Below are 21,547 nucleotides of genomic sequence, written 5' to 3'. Positions count from 1 at the left end.
CAACATCCACAGTCCCTGCCCGCTCTGTCCATTCTCTCATCTCTAGGAAGGCGGAAAACACAAGATTTTCTCCTCCCTCTGTCAGGTCAGAACTTGGGCAAGTTGGTCTACCTGGCTGAACCTCAGACTACACATCTGAGAAACTCCTACTTCCCAGGGGGGCTAACGTCTGTCCGTGGTGGCTACCGTCAGTACCGTTCCTTTCCCTGGGGTCCCAAAGCAGAAACTGAAAGTGGGTGACAAAACATGTTTACTCAGGCTTGATCCTCTGATAGAGCCATACATAATTTAAAGTCAGAAAGATAAAATCAGCTTGGTGTGACCTCTCTTCCTCCCCTTGGGCACAGCTTTCTCAACTGGCCCCCTTCAAAATCCTAGAGGCTGGGGGACAGGAGTCACTTCTTGGCAGCTTCTGCCTGGGCTGCCAAATCCGCCTCTTTCTGAGCAGCCAGGAACAGGGCTCGCTCCTTCTGGAAAGCTGCCAGCTCTTCTGAACTGAGGCTGCAAGTACAGAGAAACAAACAGTGAGTGAGGGGCCGGTCACGGGTGGGAGCTCACAGCACCCACGTCGCTGTCCCAGAGCCCCTCCCTGCTCCTGGACGTCCCAGGCCCCATATGTGTGTGTGTGTGTGTTAGCCGCTTAGTCTGACTCTTTGTGACCCCATGGACTGTAGCCCACCATGGGATTCTCCAGGCAAGAATACTGGAGTGGGTTGCCACTGCCTTCTCCAGAGGATTTTCCAGACCCAGGGATCGAACCCAGGTCTCCTGCATTGCAGGCAGACTCTTTACCGTCTGAGCTATAGGGAAGACCCTCCCAGCCCCCACACCTTAGCTCATCTCTCTTCTCTGCCAGGAGTGCCACTCTGCCATCACCTCTGCCTTTTACTATTTTCTTAAATCCCTCCTTATCCTTGGAGGATTAGAACAGCTAAATCCCAATCCAGATTAACCTGCCCGTTCTCTGAGCCCAAAAACATTTTGTACAAAGAAGTCATCAGGTGGTATGTGTACGTCTCTCAGAGCAGGGATCAGATTCGCTCACTGCTGTATTCCCAGAGCAAGTAAAGATCTGAGCAAAGTAAATTCCACCGCTGCTCTATGCTCACCCCGCTCTTCTTGGGAAATAAGCAACCAGCAGCCTTTGCCAGGGGTGTGACATCAGCAGCAGGAGGCCAGGGGAGGGCTGAGCGCTACCCCCACTGGCGTGAGGGCCACACGCTCTCCCCCCCAACATCTCACCGTCCTGAGGTCTCCGAAGCCCCAGAAGGAGCCCGCTGTTGGCCTCAGGATCAGGTCTGGATTTGAGAACCAACTAGATCCTGTTCGCCTCACCTCCTACCATGTCCCACTCTATCTCTAGTGTGATACATACACCCCGATCACACCGAACTTCTCTGCTTCACTCTTTCCACCTGACATTCTTCACAGGGATTTTTCCACTTCTTGGAATGCTTGTCCCGAGTCCCTGACCTCCTTTCCCAGGGCTCTGCTTGGATGTCAACTGCCCTGCAAAGCCTTCATTGACACACAGGCAAAATCAGGAACCCTACTCCCTGTTCTCAAGATGCTTGTGGTTTCTTTTATCAGGGCTGACCATCCAGCAGTATAATGCTCCATTATGGATCTGCCTCCATCTCTGGACTGGGAGCTCTTTAAAAGCAAGGCCAAGCATGGCTACCTCCTTCCAGACTGTATCCAGTGTCCAGAACAGTCTCATACACATTGGGTGCATAACAATTATATTCCAAATGAATGAATGAGAATCTAAGATCCTTTAACACAGATGCTGACTCTCCCACTCAGTGGGACCTCAGCCTTGTCCCAGAGTCAAGAACTTTCCAGGCCCTTCTCTCACACTGAGCTTCCCCAGATACTCACTCCTTCACCACACGAATGCCCAGGGAACGGGCAGAGCCAATGATGGAGCGGACGACAGAGGACAGGGGCGCATCTTGGAGGGCAAAGGCATCATCCCGAGCTTTGACGCGGGCGATCTCATACACGTGCTTCAGCGTCACCAGGCCAGCCACCTCCTTCCCTGGAAGCAAAGCACAAGCAGGCCTTCAGGAGCCACTGCTTCCTTCCAGAGCCCCCAGAAGCACAGATGCCCACCCTGCCCCTTACCTGTGTTCCGGGCCCCCTTCTCAATCCCAGCAGCGGCCTTCAGGAAGTAGGAAACAGTGGGTTGGCCAATTTTTATTTCAAATGTTCTGTCAGGCTTAAGGGAAAAAAAGAGTTATGAGAATCTTCCTGCCTGCCCTAAGCCTGATGCCCCAGCCCTGCTGCTGCTGCTGCTAAGTTGCTTCAGTTGTGTCCAACTCTGTGCGACCCCATAGACAGCAGCCCACCAGGCTCCCCTGTCCCTGCAACTCTCCAATAGGAACTACTAACTTCCTGCCCGCCCCACCTCAGCTCACCTTCCAATGGTGTCCCTTTAACTGACCATAAAACCACAGGAAAAATAAACTTCTAACAAATGTCCCTGTCACCTCTATTCCAGGTCCAACTCTGCTCTGGAAGCCCTGGCAAGTTGGAGGGACAAAAGAAAAAAAAGATCTGCAACACGGCAGAGTGCACTCAGGAAAGATATGGTCTAGTCTCCACTGTGAAAAAGGGGAAAGGGGTTGCCGGGCATCAAGAACAGATGCGGGACTTCCCTGGTGGTGTCCAGTGCTTAAGAATCTGCCTGTCAATGCAGGGGACACGGGTTCGATCCCTGGTCAGGGAAAATTCCACATGCCAACCTAAGCTTGTGCACAACCACTGAGCCCGCGCTCCACAAGAGAAGCCGAGCACCGCAACGAGAGTCAGCCTGCAGGCAGCAACCAAGACCCAGCACAGCCAAAAAGCCTCAACTAAGACCCGCTGCAACCAAGTAAACAAAATTAAAAAAAATTTTTTTAAAGAGATTTGCCTCAAGCGGGGAGCCGAGTAGCAACCCCAGGTGACCAGCTCCAGCCCTTGGGGAAAATAAGGAAATTGGGGATCAGAGTGCCGACTCCGCACCTTCACAAAAATCTTGGTAGGCAGAGGAATGCCTTCTTTGATGTCCTTGGTCTTCTCGTTGAACTCCTTACAGAACTGGTTGATGGAGACGCCTCGCTGTGAGGGAAGCATAGAGGTAAGTGTGGGGAGGAAGGGCCGCGTTCCTACCACCCAGAAGGCTCCATCCCTTCTCTCCTCCGTCTTCACGTCTCTAAAGATGCCATCATCTTCTCTCTACCTACATTCAACTACCGCTTTATGTGCCAGATGATTCGTGTGCTTCATACCTCTCTATCCTTTCAACAGCCCGCTGACGAAGGAAGGAGGAAGGTGAGCCTCGAGGAGGTGGTATAACTAACCCTAGGACATAAAGTGTTTGGGCAGCAGAGCCGGGGGATGAGACGAGGCCGCCCTGCCCCAGTCCGCACCCCTCACCCTCGTACTAGATCCAACCCTCCCGCGCCTCCCACGCCTGGTTTCTGCCGCGGCTGCACCTGACCCAGGATGGGGCCGAGAGGGGGCCCGGGCATGGCCTGGCCTGCCCGCACGATGGTCCGGATCATGCCTTCGGCCTCGGGCTTCCTGAGAGCCCGAGTGGCCCGGCTTAGCTTCGACATGATGCGGAGTTCCCGGGCTTAGTTAACCTCAGATCAACACCAAGAGGGGGGCTCTGCGCGCCGCCATATTGGGTTAAAGGTCAAGGGTCCTCACGTTAGGGTAAGACAAATAAAGCTGACAAATAGCAATGTTGATTCAATCCTTCCGCCCTCCAAATGGCAAGACAAGGATAAGATGAAGCGGAAAAAACTTTTAACGTGCTACCTTAAGATTAAGGAAGGACTCGAATGGCTCAGATACACATATTCCTTCTGGAGAGTACACAGGCAAGACCTCAGACGGCCAAGCTGGGAAGGGGACCTTAATGCCCGCACTGCATTGTGGGTATGGTAGTTTTGACCTAGTATGCCAATCCCACAGATTGCGGTGTCTTGGGGCGCCCTCTGCTGGATTTGGTGGTAATCCCTGAGTTAAAAAAAAAAAAAATAGCCTGGAGTCCGCCTTAGGAAATCTCTTCACTTTCTGAGCCTGTTTTCCTCACTTGTTGCTGAAAGGGAATATGGTTAAGAGCACGGACCTTGGAAACAAATCGCCTGCTTGCTTCTCTTGCTGGCTATGAGCTTGATCAAGTTATTTAACGTATGCTTAGTATCCCCCTCTGTACGATGGGGGTTATAATATGTAGCACCTACACCTGGGATTGCTGTGAGGATTGAATGAGCAAAGTGCTTTAGTATACCTAGTCAGCAGGTGCACTTCACTATACAATAAGGAAAAAACCTTCAGAGAGCTATTGTGAGGCTTAAGAGGCCCAGAACATATTTGATACATCACCTATGTCCAGTAAAATAAGCTATCACATCATCTTATTCTTTTTCTTTTTCTTCTTCTTCTTTTTTTTTTTTTTTTTTTTTTTAGCATTTGGTATGTGCCAGGCACGGTGTTAATTGCTTTAGGTCACTACTTACTATGTCCTCAGTCATGTCTGACTCTTTGCAACCCCATGGACTATAGCCCATGGGGTTCCTCTGTCCAGGGGATTTTCCAGCCAAGAATACTGGAGTGGGTTGCCATTTCCTCCTCCAGGGGATCTTCCCCACCCAGGGCTCGAATCTGCATCTTCTGTAGCTACTACATTGGCAGGTAGATTCTTTACCCCTGAGCTACCTGGAAAGCCTGTTAACTGCTTTAAGGGTATTATTATCTTATTTAATCCTCACAATGTCATGAGACAAATTGTTTTATTATATTCTACAAATGGGGACTTCCCTGGTGGCTCAGATGGTAAAAATCTTTACAAATGAGAAATTGAGGCACTAAAAGAGGCCCCCAAACATATAACTGGTATGTGACAAGGCTGGGAAACAATATCAGGATTATCTGATTCTAGACCTTGTGCTGTTTGCCACAGTTCTGTACTGCCTCCTCTACTGAAATGAGATAATCCATGTAAAACCACATGGTAAACTGTGAGACACATCTATTTTTAATTCTGAATTCATGTTGGACTCCCTCTAATTAAGTGTGATTGTTCCTGCCTCTGATGTCTGTCAAGTTCTTTATAACACTCGGCTTCATTAGCCTTATCCAGACTCTGGACCCAAGAAGGCTCTTTTGATTTACTTGTCATAAAAGGTGGAGCACAGTAATTAACTTCCCTGTGCTTCCTGTCCTTAGGAGTAACATGGGGCTAAATATAGTACCTACCTCACAGGAAATTAATTAATTCGGGTAAAGCACATGGAAGAGGCCCTGGTCTGCACTTCATGCCTTGGGCCTAGAATACCCTGATGAGAAAAAAGAAGAGGAAAACAGGCTGTATCTACAAAACAGCCTCTCATCTCTGCTGCTGCTGTTGCTAAGTCGCTTCAGTCGTGTCCTACTCTTTGTGACCCCATGGACTGTAACCCATCAGGCTCCTCCGTCCTTGGGATTCTCCAGGCAAGAACACTGGAGTGGGTTGCTATGCCCTCCTCCAGGGAGTCTTCCCCACGCAGGGATCAAACCTGTGCCGCTATGTCTCTTGCCTTGGCAGGCAGGTTCTTTACCACTAGCGCCACCTGGGTAGCCCCCTACGAGGTATGCTGCGCTGCTAAGTTGCTTCAGTCCTGTCCGACCCTGTGTGAACCCATAGACGGCAGCCCACCAGGCTCCCCCGTCCCTGGGATTCTCAAGGCAAGAACACTGGAGTGGGTTGCCATGTCCTTCTCCAATGCATGAAAGTGAAAAAGTGAAAGTGAAGACGCTCAGTCGTGTCTGACTCTTAGCGACCCCAGGGACTGCAGCCCACCAGGCTCCTCCATCCATGAGATTTTCCAGGCAATAGTACTGGAGTGGGGGGCCATTGCCTTCTCCCCTATGAGGTGTAGGTGCTGTTATTATGCCCACTTCATACATGAGGAAACTGGAACACGGAGACGTCGAGTCACTAGGCCGAGCCATTGGCATGCAGGATGTTAGTTCCCCGACCAGGGATTGGACACGTGCCCTCTGCTTTGGGAGCATGTAGTCTTAACCACTGGACTACCAGGGGAGTCCCAGAACTTTCTGGAATTAAAAAAATAATGAATGAATGAATGAATGCCCGTACTGGGTCTTCATTGCTGTGTGGACTTTTCTCTAGTTATAGCAAGTGGGTGCTACTTCTGGTTTCAGTGTGCAGATTTCCCATGGCAGGGGCTTCTCTCATTTCAGAGTATGGGCTCTAGGGCATGCGGGCTTCAGTACTCGCGGTGCTTGGGCTCAGTAGTTGCGGCTCACAGGGCTCTAGAGCACAGGCTCAATAGTTGTGGAGCACGGGTTTAGTTGTGGCAACTAAGGGGATCTTAGTTGTGGATCTTCCCAGATCAGCGATTGAATCTGTGTCTCCTGCATTGGCAGGCAGACTCTTTACAACGGAGCCACCAGGGAAGCTTCTGGAATTAAAAAAATATATATTTTCAACACCAGATTGGTTGATGCTGTGGATATGGAATCTAGGTTGGTCTTTTGTTCCTGTTTCTGGCACAGAGCTCCTAAAACCCTTGGAATTTCCTAAGTGACAAGAGCCAAAAAGGTGAAAGGAGAGTCTTCTGTTATTCATAACAAACCCCTTTCAACAACTGGAGACTTTATGTTAATGAAGCGTTGTTCCTAAAAGCCTGTGGGTTCTGGTTGCTAGGGAAATCAACCACATAACTAGAGGACTGGAACTTTCAGACCCATCCACCTGACCTCTGACCTCTGGGGAGGAGAAGCAGGATAAAGTGGTGGCTGAGTCACTGATGGTCAATGATTTCATCAATCATGCCTACTTAATGCTCATTTTCGTGCTCATTTTCTCAGTCGTGTCCAACTCTTTGTTCTGCCATGGACCGTAGCCCACCAGGCTCCTCTGTCCATGGGATTTTTCAGGCAAGAATACTGGAGTGGGTTGCCATTTCCTCCTCCAGGGAATCTTCCTGACCCAGGGATCTAACCTGTGTTTCCTGCATTTCCTGAATCAGCAGGAGGATCGGATTCTTTACTACTTAACCACCTGGGAAGCCCCACCTATTTCATGAAGCCTCCATAAAACCCCAAAAGGCTAGGGTTCTGAGAATTTCCTGGTTGGTGAACATGTGAAGCTGCTGGGAGGGTCTTGTGCCTGGAAACTCCTTGCCACATCCTCACGTCTAGCCCTGTACAACCTCTTCCTCTGGCTGTTCATTTGTACCCTTTGAAGTAGTCTTTGTAATAAACTGGCAATCATATAAGTAAACTGTTTTCCTGAGTTCTGTGAGCCATTTTTGCAAATGATGAAACGCAAGGAGTGGGTTATGGGAACTTCCAACTTATCACTGGTTGCTTGGTTGGTCAGAAGCACAGGTGAATTTAGATGCAATTGGCATCTAAATTGGGGGCAGGGGCTTCCCTGGTGGCTCAGTGGGAAAGAATTTATCTGCCAATGCAGGAGTTTGATCCCTTATCAGGGAAGATCACACATGCCTTGGAGCAACTAAGCCTGTGTGCTGCAACTACTAAGCTTGTGCTCTGGAGCCTGGAAGCCACAACTACTGAGCCCTACTGAAGCCCGTGTGCCCAAGAGTCTGTGCTCTGCAACAAGAGAATCCTACTCCACAACCAGAGAGTCGTCCCCTCTTGCTGCAACTAGAGAAAAGCTCTCCCAGCAATGAAGACCCAGCACAATCAAAAATAAATAAATACAATTATTTTTTAAAATAAATAAATTGGGGGCAATCTTGGGACTTCCCTGGTGGCCCAGTAGTTAAAAATCCACCTTCCAATGCAGGGGACAATCCTTGGTCTGGGAACTAAGATTCCGACATGTCATGCAGCAATTAAGCCCAAATACTGCACCTAGAGAGCCTGCGTGATACAACAAAGACCCAGTCCCACGACTGGGAACCTTAACCTGTGGGGTCTCACTATCTTAAGGCAGATAGAATGGAGTTAAATTGTAGGATACCCAATTTAACGAAATTTAACACCCAGTTAAATTAAATCAAAGTTTCTGCCGGGGGGTCAGAATGGACTGAGTGTGAATAAAGAAGAAACGTCCCTTCATAGATAGATCACAGCCTTGTGATGAAGGGGCTTGCGTAACTCAGTGAAGCTATGAGCCATACCACGCATGGCTACCCGGAATGGATGGGTCACAGGGGAGAGTTCTGACAAGATGTGGTTTGCTGGGGGAAGGAATGGCAAGCCACTCCAGTATTCTGGCCACGAGAACCCCCCAAACAGTATGAATGGACAAAAAGATATGACACCAGAACATGAGCTTCCCAGGTCGGAAGGTGTCCAGTATGCTACTGGGGAAGAGCAGAGAAATCCTCCAGAAAGAATGAAGTGGCTGGACCAAAGAGGAAAAAATGCTCAGCTGTGGATGTGTCTGGCGGTGAAAGTAAAGTCTGATGCTGTAAAGAACAATACTGCATAAGAACCTGGAATGTTAGGTCCACGAAACAAGGTAAATTGGAAGTGGTCAAACAGAAGATGGCAAGAGTGAACATTGACATTTTAGAAATCAGTGAACTATAATGGACAGGCATGGGCGAATTTAAGTCAGATGACCATTATATCTACTACTGTGGGCAAGAATCCCTTAGAAAAAATGGAGTAGTCCTCAGAGTCAACAAGAGTCCAAAATGCAGTACTTGGGTACAGTCTCAAAAACAACAGAATGATCTTGGTTCATTTCCAAAGCAAACCATTCAACATCACAGTAAAACAAGTCTATGCCCAAATCACTGATGTTGAGGAAGCTGAAAGTGACCAGCTCTGTGAAGACCTATGAGACGTTCTAGAGCTAACACCAAAAACAAGATGGTTTAAAAAAAAATAAAGAAAGAAAATCCTTTTCCTCAGGGGACTGGAGTGCAAAAGTAGGAAGTCAAAGGATACCTGGAGTACCTGGAAAATTTGGCCTTGGAGTACAAAATAAACTAGGGCAAAGGCTAAGAGTTTTGTCAAGAGAACACACTGGTCAGAGCAAACACCCTCTTCCAACAACACAAGAGACCACTCTACATGTGGACATCACAACATGGTCACTACTGAAATCAGATTGATTATTTTCTTTGCAGCTGAACATAGAGACATTTTATATAGTCAGCAAAAACAAGACCTGGAGCTGACTGTGGCTCTGATCTTGAACTCATTATTGCAAAATTCAGGCTTAAATTGAAGTAGGGAAAACCACTAGGCCATTCAGGTATAACCTAAATCAAATCCCTTATGATTTGATTGGAAAAGTGGAGTTGATGAATAGATTTCAGGGATTAGATCTGGTAGACAGAGTGCCTATAGAACTGTGGGCAGAGGTTTGTAACATTGTACAGGATTCAGTGACCAAACCCATCCCAAGGAAAAAGAAATGCAAGAAGTCCAAGTGTTTGTCTGAGGAGGCTTTACAAATAGCTGAGAAAAGAAAAGAAGCAAAAAGTAAGGGAGAAAGGGAAAGATACACCCAACCGAACGCAGAGTTCCAAAAAATAGCAAGGAGATATAAGAAAGCCTTCTTATGAGAACAACGCAAATAGAGAAAAGCAATAGATTGGAAAAGACTAGCGATCACTTCAAGAAAATTGGAGATATCAAAGGAATATTTCATGCAAAGTGCAAAGTGAAAGTTGCTCAGTTGTGTCTGACTCTTTGCGAACCTATGGACTATACAATCCATGAAATTCTTCAGGCCAGAATACTGGAGTGGGTAGCCTTTCCCTTCTTCAGGGGATCTTCCCAACCCAGGGATCGAACCCAGGTCTCCCACATTGCGGGCGGATTCTTTACCAGCTGAGCCACAAGGGAAAGGGCAGAAATGGTAAAGAACTAACAGAAGCAGAAAAGATTAAGAAGAATCTGCAAGAATACACAGAAGAACTATACCAAAAAAGTCCTAATGACCTGGATAACCATGATAGTGTGGTCACTCACCTAGAGCCAGACATGAGAGTGTGAAGTCACGTAGGGCTTAGGAAGTATTACTGCAAACGAAGCTACTGGAGGTGATGGAATTCCAGCTGAGCTATTTAAAATGCTAAAAGATGATGCTGTTAAAGTGCACTCAATATGTCAGCAAATTTTGAAAACTCAGCATTGGCCACAGGACTGGAAAAGGTCAGGTTTCATTCCAATCCTAAAGAAGGGCAGTGCCAAAGAATGTTCAAACTGCTGAACAACTGCACTCTTAGCTAGTAAGGTTATGCTCAAAATCCTCCAAACTAGACTTCAATAGTACATGAACCAAGAACTTTCAGATGTAGAAGCTGGAATTAGTAAAGGCAGAGGAACAAGAGATCAAATAGCCAGCATTCACTGGATCATAGAAAAAGCAAGAGAATTTCAGAGAAACATCTACTTCTGCTTCACTGACTACACTAAAGCCTTTGACTGTATGGATCACAACAAACTGGAAAATTCCTAAAAAGAAAGGAATACCAGACCACTTCACCTGCCTCCTGAGAAACCTATATGCAGTCAAGAAGCAACAGTTAGAACCAGACATGGAACTATGGACTGGTTCAAAAATGGGAAAGGAGTATGTCAAGGCTGTATACTGTTGCCCTGGTTATTTAACTTCTTTGCAGAATGTGTGTGCTAAGTCACTTCAGTCATGTCCAACTCTTTCTGACCCTATGGACTGTAGCCTGCTGGGCTCCTTTGTCCATGGGATTCTCCACGCAAGAGTACTGGAGTGGGTTGCTCTGCCCTCCTCCTGGGGATCTTCCCGACCCAGGGATCGAATCCACATCTCTTAACATTTCCTGTATTGGCAGGTGGGTTCTTTACCACTAGTGACACCTGAGAAGCCCTCTATGTAGAGTACATCATGTGAAATGCCAGGCTGGATGCATCACAAACTGGAATCAAGATTTCAGGGAGAAATATCAACAAGCTCAGATATGCAGAAAATACCACTCTAATGGCAGAAAGTGAAGAGGAACTAAAGAGTCTCTTGATGAGGGTGAAAAGGGGAGTGAAAAGCTGGCTTAAAATTCAACATTGAAAAAACTAAGATCATGTCATCCAGTCCCATCACTTCATGGCAAATAAAAGGGGGAAAAGTAGGAGCAGTGACAGATTTTATTTTCTTTGGCTCCAAAATCACCATGGACAGTGACTACAGCCATGAAATTAAAAGACACTTGCTCCTTGGAAGGAAAGCTATGACAAACCTGGACAGTGTATTAAAAAAACAAAGGCAAATGTGCAAATTGGACCATAAAGAAGGCTGTGTGCTGTGTGCTCAGTCACTTAGTCATGTCTGACTCTTGGTGACCCCGTGGACTGTAGCCCACCAGCCTCCTTTGCCCATGGGGATTCTCCAGGCAAGAATACTGGAGTGGGTTGCCATGCCCTCCTCCAGAGGATTTTCCCAACCTAGGATTCTCCAGGCAAGAATAGGGGAGTGGGTTGCCATGCCCCCCTCCAGGGGATCTTTCCAACCTGTAGGTTTCCCTATAGGTTGAACCCAGGTCTCCTGCATTGCATGAGGATTCTTTACCTCTTTGGCTGAACACCAAAGAACTGATGCTTTCAAATTGCGGTGCTAGAGAAGACTCTTGAGAGTCCCTTGGACTGCAAGGAGATCAAACCAGTCAATCCTAAAGGAAATCAGCCTGAATATTCATTGGAAGGACTGATGCTAAAACTGAAGCTCCAATACTTTGGCCACCTGATGCGAAGAACTGACTCATTGGAAAAGACCCTGATGCTGGGAAAGATTGAGGGCAAGAGGAGAAGAAGACAACAGAGGATAAGATGGATAGATAGTGTCATTGACTCAATGGACATGAGTTTGAGAGAACTCCAGGAGATAGCAAAGGACAGGGAAGCCTGGCCTGCTGCAGTCCATGGAGTCACAAAGAGTCAGACACGACCAATCGACTAAACAACAATAGTAAAGAAGAAACACAGGAAGAAATTTGCTTTATACTCATCCTCAAACTCACCAAGCCTACTCCTGTCTCAGGGCTTCACACACACTATTACTTCTCCTTGAAAGGCTTTTCCCCAGACTGGCTTTTTTATCCTTCTGACCTCAAATCCAATGCTACCTCTTCAAAGAGGCCATCCCTAACTCTCCTAGCCATTCAAATACTATTGAGGAGGAATATTTAAGTACATGGAAATACACATGATATAATGTTAATTACTCAAAGCAAATGCCATACTGTATATAGAGGGTATAATTACAATTGTGCTTGTGTGTTTATGCTTGTGTGTGTACACTTAGAAGAAAGAGTGGAAGGGAAATACACCCAAACAGAGACAGTGGTTGGGGGTAGTACATTTGAGGCTGATTTTTTTCTTCTTTCAATTTTTCTGTACATAAAATGTCCTGGCTCAGATGTGTAACACTTCCATCATCAGAAGCCTCTCAGTAGCTCCCCATCACCCAGAAGGTAAAATTCTAAACTTTAGTTTTGCTTCCTAAAGGTTGATAGACCTTAAGTTGAAACCACCCTCCTGGCCTTGCCCCTGCCCTCCCCACTTCACCACACCTAACTGCTGTTCGTGGTGCACACATTTAGGGCCACTCCATGACCTAGATGTTCCCCATTCTCTGAAAATGCACCCCTGCCCCAATGCATGTGAAACCATTCACCTCAAGACTGGGACTTGAACGCACGTGCTAAGACTCAAGCCCAGCCAAAATCCAGTTTAGTTTGGGACTAACACATGTAGCGAGAACTTGAACCCAGCTAAAACCCACTGTCTTCCAACTAAGGTCACACATCTGGTTTCAGGACCTACTGAAACTCGGATTCTCGTAGTCTCATCTCAGAAAAAACTCAGTAAAAGACAAAGTGATAGGTAAGAAGTAGATTTATTTAGAGAGAAACACACTCCCCAGATAGAGTGTGGGCCATCACAGAGGCTGAACACAGCCTTGAAATGTGGTGCGGTTAGTTTTTATCAGCCTGGGACAGGGAAGCCAGATGTGCTACAGTCCGTGGGGTCACAAAGAGTCGGACACGATTTAGTGAATGAAAAGCAACAATTTCATAGGCTAATGAGTGGGAGGATTATTCCAGTTTGGGGGAAGGGGCAGAGGTTTCCAGGAATTGGGCCACCGCCCACTTTTTGGTCTTTGATGGTTGGCCTTGGAACTGTCGTGGTACCTGTGGGCGTCTCACTGAGCTTGCTGGCATGCTGTTGTCGCTGCTATTGTGTTACAGTGAGCATATTCTGAGGACCGAGGTCTAGTCAGAATTGATTTGTCTGCCATCTTGAACCTGTTTGATTCTGATCAGTTTATGTTATGTCCTCAGGCTATGTCATTCTTTCAGGTATCGTGTCCTGTCCATTCTGCTTCTGTTTCACATGGGGTTGGAGCCCATGCAAGAAAAAGGTGGGGCGTGAGAGGATGGTCACATCCCAGGTCTCAGGCAAGTCCCTAAGATGGGCCACCAAATGTGGGCTCTTGGCTTTGCATGGGAAAGAACTCAAGAATGAGTCTTAGCAAAGTGATAGCAGGTTTATTTAGAGACATATATGTTCCATACACAGAATATGGCCCATCTCAGCAAGTGAGAGCAGTCCTGGGAGAAATACAGAGTGTGGGGCCATCTCAGAAGGCCAGAGTCCCTGAAATATGGGAGTGGTTAGACCTTGGTTCGATCCCTGGGTCAGGGAGATCCCTTGGAGAAGGGAATGGCATCCTTTCTCCAAGTATTCTTGCCTAGAGAATTCCATGGACAGACCATGAGGTCACAATGAGTTGGACACAACTGAGCGACTAACACATTTTAGATTTTATGGGCTGGGTAATTTCATAGGCTAATTAGGTGGAGGATTATTCCAACTTTTCTGGAGAAGGGGCAGAAAGTTCTAGGAATTGGGTCACCACCCACTTTTTGCCCTTTTATGGTTAACCTTGGGACTGTCCTGGCACCTGTGGGTGGTCATTTAGTATTCTGATGTGTTACAATGAGACTATCCTGATGCTCTAGGTCTAGTGGAAGTCAACTCATCTGCCATCTTGGACCTAGCTGGTTCTAACCAGTTTATGTTGTGTCTCCAGTGGTTGTCATTTAAAAATGTTGTGCTCTGCCCGCTTCCTATCTCACAGCAACCATTTTTATATGACATGATCCTGCCTATTTGTAGTTGACTGGCTAGGTGCAAGCGTCTCCCCCAAGCTGGGTCAAAGTTTCTCCCCTTGTAATCTTTTATTAAAAGTTGGAAATTCTGGGGAATTCCCTGGCAGTCCAGTAGTTAGAACTCCATGCTTTTACTGCTGGGGACAGGGGTTCAATCCCTGGTCATGGAACTAAGATCCCACATGTTGTAGCCAAAATAAATAAATAAATAAAAATTCCATTCTCAGTCTGGACTGGCTTCTTGAAAGGAGAAGATATCAAAACTTGGAAGATGCAGCGTAGCCACTTCCTACCTCAGGCAACATGTGTTGGTCTGTGGGGAGGGAAGAGTGATGTCAACATACAGAGATGTAAAGGGACAAGAAATGCGGAGAGGCAATTCCTTCTGGGCTACTGATGTCTGTTCCCACTCTTCAGGAAGGGCTGCATTCAGGTTTCTAGAGATGTAGGTCAGAGTTCTTTTTTTCTTATTTATATATATATTTTAAATTTACTTTTTAAAATTAGAGGATAATTGCTTTACAATATTGTGTTAGTTTCTGCTACAACAGTGTTAATCAGTTATATGCATACATATATCCCCTCCCTCTTGAGCCTCCCTCCCCCACACACCCCTACCATACACACCCAGGGTTCTTAATTTCAAGCACAGAAGCCAATTCTGGACAATCTAAGCAGAAAGAAAACTTATGAAGGATATTGAGTAACTCCCAGAGTCTCCAGGCTGTGCAGGGAACTAGGTGCTATAGCCAGGCAAGTAGGAACACACCGAAAATCATGCCACGGAACTGTCCTGAAAAGACAGAACTGCCCCCATTGTGCACAATATCTTCACCACTGGCATCATGGACAGAGGGATGCGGACTCTGCAGTTGGAGCTACTTCCTCTGATACTTCTGAGATTGGACCTAGCCCCTGTCTCCACCACATCTGCTTCTTTAGGAAATAGCATCTGATTCAGTTGGAAGCAGGTATTTCCGACCAGAAGAATCTAAAACATGTGTCTGCACCCATGGAGTCACAGAGTTGGCATGACTGAGTGACTGAGCGCACACACACGTGTAAGTGAAATTTTCACAACCTAGGATGGAAGAGGCAGTTCTTATAGCCAGTGGAAGTTACCAATTATCCCTCAGTGTCTCTTGAGACCTGGGTAACTGCCCACTGAGGGTGAAGCTTTGGCATAGCAAAACCAGTTTTCCGAGATTCTCCAACTCTACAGCAGAGAAAGATTGTCTCTGAATCTCTGTTCCAAATTCCCCACAGACAAGATGTGATTGGCCCAGCCTGAGTCAGGTTGGCATCCTCACTCCCTTTAGCTGTGGCCAGGGAATGATGTCACAGAGACAAAAATGATTGCTGGTGATGTACCACTGGGGATTAGGGAGAAGCAGCTTCATTGGTGTGGCCGAAAGCAAGTACTTAATAACACTGTTGATTGGTTGGTAAATGGTTAAATCAAGCCAGCAAGACTTGAAGTCCTAGGGGCCCTTCTTAGCCCCTCTCCTGGTTTTCGCTTCTCTCTGTGCACTTGCTCTCACTGGCTTTCTCAGCTCCCTGGGTTTCTCTTCACTGATTCTGGCCACAGCTTCACCAGTCTCCTCCACATCCTGACCTTTCAGCTAGAACTACTCCTTACCCATTCACATTGCAGAATGTGGAGGTTTGATTGAACCAGCTCATCTTATTTTAAATGCTTTTATTGTAAAATATGATAAACACACCAAAAGTTCATGCAATATAAACGTACAGCTTAATAAGCATTATAAAGCAAGCACTTGGGTGAGTGCTACTCAGTCAAGAAACCAAACAGCACCCTGGACAGCTCCCCCAGAGCACCAGCTATGCTCCTTCCAGGTTAAAACCTCTGCCTAATTTTCATGCCCTTAACTCCCTCACCTTCCTTTAGTTTTGCCACCAAAATAAGCATCCTGAACTGATACGGCTTGTTTTGGACTACTGTTAAGATTTACGTCAATACAATTATACAGTATGAATTCTGAGACTTGTTTCTTTTGCTAAATGTCATATCTGTTTGTTTTGTTCTAGCTGGATCTTTTTTAGGAAAAGCTATATTGAGATATGGGGCATTCCCGGTAGCTCAGTGGTAAAGAATCTGCCTGCCAATACTGGAGATGCAGGAGATGCAGGTTCAATTCCTGGGTCAGGAAGATCCCTTGGAGGAGGAAATGGCAACCTGCTCCAGTATTCTTGCTTGAAAAATCCCATGGATGGAGGAGTCTGGCAGGCTACAGTCCAGGGGTCACAAAGCCTCAGACATGACTGAGGACAAAGCATATATTGAGATATAATAATTCACATATCATAAATTCACCCATTAAAATGCGCAGTTAGTGCTTTTGGTATATTCACAGATGCATGTAACCATCACCACAGCAATTTTGGAACATTTTCATTATCTCAAAGAGAAACTCATGCACTTTAGCTATCACTATTCCTCCATCCCTTCCTAGCTAAGTAACCACAAATCCACTTTCTGCCTCTATATATTCTTCTATTCTGACATTTCTTATAAATGAAATCATATGAGATATGGTCATTTGTGACTGACTTCTTTCACTTAGCATATTATTTTCAAGGTTGTAGCATATTTCTGTATTTTGTTCCTTTTTACAGCTGAATAATATTCCACTGTGTAGATATACATTTTGTTTATCCATTCAACAATTGAACATTTGAGTTGTCCACGTTTTGGCTATTATAAATAATGCTGCCATAGACATTTGTGTACAAGTTTTTGTGTAGGCATAGAGGGATTGGGGGTGGGAGGAGACGGGGACGACAGAGAATGAGATGGCTGGATGGCATCACCGACTCGATGGACATGAGTTTGAGTGAACTCCGGGAGTTGGTGATGGACAGGGAGGCCTGGCGTGCTGTGATTCACGGGGTTGCAAAGAGTCGGACACGACTGAGTGACTGAACTAAACTGAACTGAACTGATGTTTTCATTTCTCTTGGGTCTTTCCCTAGGAGTGGAATTGCAGGGTCACGTGGCAACAATGTTTAACTGCTAGAAGCAGCGCTGGACTGTTTTCCTAAGTGGCTACACCATTTTATAGTCCTACTGTCAGTGTGAGGGTGTCGGTTTCCCCACATCCTGACAATATCTGCCTCTTTTTTTCTCCCTTGTCTATGTGTCATCCATTCCTGTCTCTTTGCATGATTTACAATTTCTTGATGGAAACTGAAGATTTTAAATACTACATTGTGGCAACCTGGCACTTGCCCCATCCCAACGGCTTGTTTGTTATTTGCTTGCTTGGTGACTGAGTGGATTATTTTTTTTTTAATATTTATTTATTTGGCTGTGCTGGGTCTTAGTTGTGGCTTAGATGTGGGATCTAGTTCCCTGACCAGGGATCAAACCCAGCCCCCTGCATTGGGAGTGTGGAGTCCTAGCCACTGGACTACCAGGGAAGTCCTGTGTGGATTATTTTAGTGAATCCATCCCCCCTTCCCCCTGCCTGAGTTTAAAGCCTCTGTCCTTGGTCCTCAGAGGGTGCAGCCTTGTGCACCTCCACCCACAGTCACCTGGGAAGAAAGTGACTTGGGTTGGGCTTTCCTGGACTGACACTTTCCCTGAGCACAGCCACCTATTAAACTCCACTCACTGACAACAATGTCCTAGAACATAAGTTGTTCCACAAACCGATCCAATCTAATTTGGACAGTGAAGGAACAGGGTTTGGATGCCTAAATCTATTTGAGGGGTCTATCTTTTTCTAGCACCACCCTATCTACAAGGAGACCTCAGAGGCAGAGCCCAACATCATAGCTCTTCCTTATCTTCTCTCCAAATCTGTCAGGCCAGAAAGAGTTTGTTGTTGGTTGGCTTGTTTATTTGTTTTCAACATGCTTTCTCCACTAGATACACAAATATTCTTCAAAACTGTTTATGCCTGTCTCTGGGCACTTGAACCCAAGTGTTGAAGAAATACAGAGGACTTCCTGGTGGTTTGGTGGCTAACACTCTGTGCTCTCAATGCAGGGTTCCTAGGTTCAATCCCTGGTTAGGGAACTAGATCCCTTAAGCCATTTTAGTTGCCTGCTGAAACTAAGACCTGGCGGAGCCAAACAAAACTTTTTTTTTTTTTTTAAGAAAAAATGCAGGCTGTATTTTGCTCTTTTCTTTGTCCCCTTTTAAGCAGTAGGGTCAAGATCTAGAATGAAGAGAGAAGGGCTGGAAAGATTTTCAAAACAATACTGTCAATTTTTATCCCACTTCAGGTAGGTACTATATTTATTTCCATTTTATAAATACAGGAAGTGAGGCATAGAGAGATTAAGAAGCTGGAGTTCTTAGCAGAGAGCCTGGGACTTAGAGCCAGAAGCCAAGGCTGGGACTTGAGAATCTATGTCTGTTGGTGGTGTTCCAACTTACCCTTCCTCTCCCCATCCTGGAAAATGCAATGCCACAGTCAGACCCATCCCATGATTCCAGAGGTCCCTCCTGGTCTGGCTGTGCCCACCATACAACTCCCAGACCAGTGATTGACCACAGGAGAAATCTCTCTGCCTCTTGGGACAAAGCCTTTGAACCTCTCTTGGCCCTTCCTGCCATCTGGTGTCAGGTGGTAGCACTAGAGCTCTGGTCAAACCTCAGTTCCATACCTGTCTGGCTCTGTGACCTGGCCGTATCATAATTTTGCTGGGAGTGCAAAGGGGAGTAAGGCTGTTCCCAGTGTCCCCATGTCCTATTGCAGATATGTGTACCTGGTATGTAGGTAGGGAAGCAGGGATGGGAGTGATCCTGTGGTGCAGGATTAGTATGACCTGCTGCCAGGAACCCAGCAGTCCAGCCTGCTCAGGGACTGGTGGCCTCTCAGGGAGTTTCTCTTTGATTAGTGGGTACTTTTGTCCTCAAAGGGTGTGTGCTGTCGGCTGCTTTCTTGTTTCCTCTGGCTGCTGGAGCCCAAGAACAGTTGGCAAAGCAGTTGGTATCTTGGACTATTTTTAGATGGAGGAGTTAGTGGGGTGTGTGGATGTGGTAAGACCCAGGAGGAGTCTTAAAGATTGGCAGCTTCATAAACAAGTTGGAGGAAGGGAGAGGAAGTGTGCTCCTCCACAGTGTGTGGGCCAACTTTCACTTGCTTTTCTTGATGTGGGGGTCAAAGAATGCCTCCTCTGCGCAGCTCTCCTTGATTTCTTCAATAAAACATGCACTCTACAGATGCAAATTAAAGGGCCATCCTCTGGGCTTCCCCTAACTCTTGGTTATTGTTTTGCCCAAAGTTCTACTTTAGTTTTAGGTTTGAGGGATTTTTTTTTTTTACAAAAGAAACCACTTATTACACACTAATAATCAATTTCAATGTTTAATAGAGGATTATTTTACTTAATTTCAATATACAGTCATTAGGAGAAAATAAATAGAAACAATGGAGAGAAGCAATAGCATATACATTACCAAACTGGACCAACAACCTACACCCAGACTTCAATAGCACTGGGAAGTCGCTTGTTAACAGCAATCTGGAGTCCCAGTGGAGAAAGGATCCAGGGCGGTGTGTCCACTCCACAGGTGAGACTTCAAACTTCAGTTTGAGGGCTCCTGCTTATCATCCCAGGCCACAAACTAACATCATCATCAGTCTGCGTACAAAAATGAAGCCCTGGTTTCACTTTAACAATGCTGTTTGTTTCACCAATCATAGGATATCATTAGACCCTGGGTGGGGGTTGGCCAGACCTCCAGGGGCTTAAAAAATTCCAAGACCCACTCCCTTTCTTATCTAAAGCCCACCTGACTTCCTGTGTTTGCAGGCAGGCACAGAATCTAGGCAGTGTCTAAGCAGGTAAGAAGCAGGTCATGATGCTGAAAGCTCAGCTTCTGTGAACACCGTGCAGAATCAAATCTCAGAAAGAGTTTTGGGTGAACTAGAAAAGGATAGCTTTATTGCTTTGCCAGGCAAAGGGGGACAGAGCAGGCTACCGCCCTCCAAACCTAGTGACAAGTTTTACAGTAAAAGAGGGTGTGATCAGCTCATGGACATTCTTCTGATGGGTTGGTGGTGAGGTAAGTAGGCGTCAACATTATCAACCTTCAGGTTTAACTGGTCTATGGTCTACATGTTTGTAGGGAGCATACCATAACTTCTCCGAGGGGGTTTCAGTATCTGCAAAATAGCTCAAAGATATTGTTGTGCGTATCCTTTGATTGGGAAACCTGCCCCAAGTCTGCTATTGATTGCTTGTTTCTCCTTGGTCTCACATCCCCTCCCTTCCCTAATCAACAATTGCTTGAATCTGCCATTGGAACTCAGGAAAGGTCATGGAGGCTGAATAAATGCTGTTCCCTATAATCAAAGAAATGGGAGGCACAAAGGCCTTGTGCCCAGGAGCCCCAAAGGCCCTGCACGGTATCAGTCAGAGGCCTGCTCTCCTGCTTCCAAAGCCTGAGCAAGACTTCCTCCATTTTAATTTCCCTAACAGTTACAGTTCCAAATAGTCCAAGAGATAATGAGCTGTAGGGATCTTACCTGATGCATCTCTGGGTCTCTCCTGCTGTGCACCTCTGAGTGCACTCTTGCCATCCTGTGGTCCCGAGTCATAGTGACAAGGTATATAGAAGCTGAGTCCAGACTGGAGTCACACAGCTGAAATCCACTCTTGATCCCTTTCAGGGAAAATAACCATGACCAAGTCAGATTCCTAAATCTCTGTTTTCTCATCTGCAAAATGGGTGGTTATAGTGTCTGTCTCCCAAGAATCAAAGGGCTTATTTAGTTCAAAGCACAGCCCATAGCACCTGCCACAGACTAACAGATCTCTTGCAAACCCAGGCCCGGAAGGGTCTCCATCCCGTTTGTGGCACCTCCGGTGGGGTACGCAAGCTGGCGGGCCGGAGGGAGGCATTCCTGGACACCGGAGGGAGCGCAGAGCCAGCCGGCAGTCGCCCAGAAAGTAGTCCAGCTGGGCTGGAAGACAGATCAAACGCGGCGGCTTTCCTCTGACTCCCCGCTGATGCACACCCGTACCTCGGTCTCCTCCAGTATTTCCATTCTCTCTCTCCTTCCCGCCCCTGCCTTTCTCCTCTAATTCCGCAGTTTTCCCATTTGGAAGGCGGGGTCTCAGGCAGGAGGTGCAGAGTCCCTGGCCTAAGCTGTGGAAAGGGGCCTCCAGCCCAGGGGGGCAAGGTGCTAAACTGCGATGAGGGAGGGGGCGCCAATGTCTCAAGGAGAACCCGGGAGTCTCCAGAAACCAGGGCGGGGTCTGGGGAACACGAACTGGAGAAGGGGGTCTCACTTACCTGAGAGTCCCAGATCACGCCAAGTTGGGAGAGAGCGTTCCTAAAGGAAGGTGGTGGGCGTTGCTTCCAGGGGACCAGGCGGCGGGGCTCGATAAGGGGCGTGGCCTCCCGAGAAAGGGCGGGGCTCCGCCGACTGGGG

General features: G+C 46.8%; 1 protein-coding gene and 1 long non-coding RNA gene across 2 annotated transcripts; both read right to left on the bottom strand.

The window, feature by feature from the left end:
• Positions 1 to 233: 233 nt before the first annotated feature.
• MRPL11 (mitochondrial ribosomal protein L11) lies at positions 234 to 3,695 on the bottom strand. Its single transcript, XM_055415461.2, has 5 exons — positions 3,483 to 3,695; positions 3,010 to 3,105; positions 2,128 to 2,221; positions 1,882 to 2,041; positions 234 to 501 (listed from the first exon to the last, which is right to left on the bottom strand). The coding sequence occupies exons 1-5, from the start codon at positions 3,603 to 3,605 to the stop codon at positions 396 to 398; spliced, it is 579 nt and encodes a 192-aa protein (XP_055271436.1). The 5' UTR covers positions 3,606 to 3,695; the 3' UTR covers positions 234 to 395.
• Positions 3,696 to 19,474: 15,779 nt separating this feature from the next.
• On the bottom strand, positions 19,475 to 21,511 carry LOC129548418 (uncharacterized). Its single transcript, XR_008684339.1, has 3 exons — positions 21,409 to 21,511; positions 20,639 to 20,775; positions 19,475 to 19,751 (listed from the first exon to the last, which is right to left on the bottom strand). It is a non-coding gene; the product is annotated as an uncharacterized LOC129548418 (long non-coding RNA).
• Between the last annotated feature and the right edge of the window lie 36 nt (positions 21,512 to 21,547).

This window comes from Moschus berezovskii, chromosome 25 (assembly GCF_049115385.1).
Source record: "Moschus berezovskii isolate FMDL1 chromosome 25, NW_MosBer_1.0, whole genome shotgun sequence".
Classification (NCBI taxonomy): Eukaryota; Metazoa; Chordata; class Mammalia; order Artiodactyla; family Moschidae; genus Moschus; species Moschus berezovskii.
Note: the sequence above shows the minus strand (reverse complement) of the source record. Positions and strands in the feature narration are given on the sequence as shown.

Bases quoted from the DNA above. Each gene is read 5' to 3' on its own strand.
- MRPL11 (XM_055415461.2), bottom strand. From the start codon at position 3,605: ATGTCGAAGCTAAGCCGGGCCACTCGGGCTCTCAGGAAGCCCGAGGCC. The intron at 2,042-2,127 runs GTAAGGGGCAGG...CTTTGCTTCCAG, and splicing joins GAAGGGGGCCCGGAACACAG to GGAAGGAGGTGGCTGGCCTG. The intron at 502-1,881 runs GTGAGTATCTGG...CTGTACTTGCAG, and splicing joins GGCATTCGTGTGGTGAAGGA to CCTCAGTTCAGAAGAGCTGG.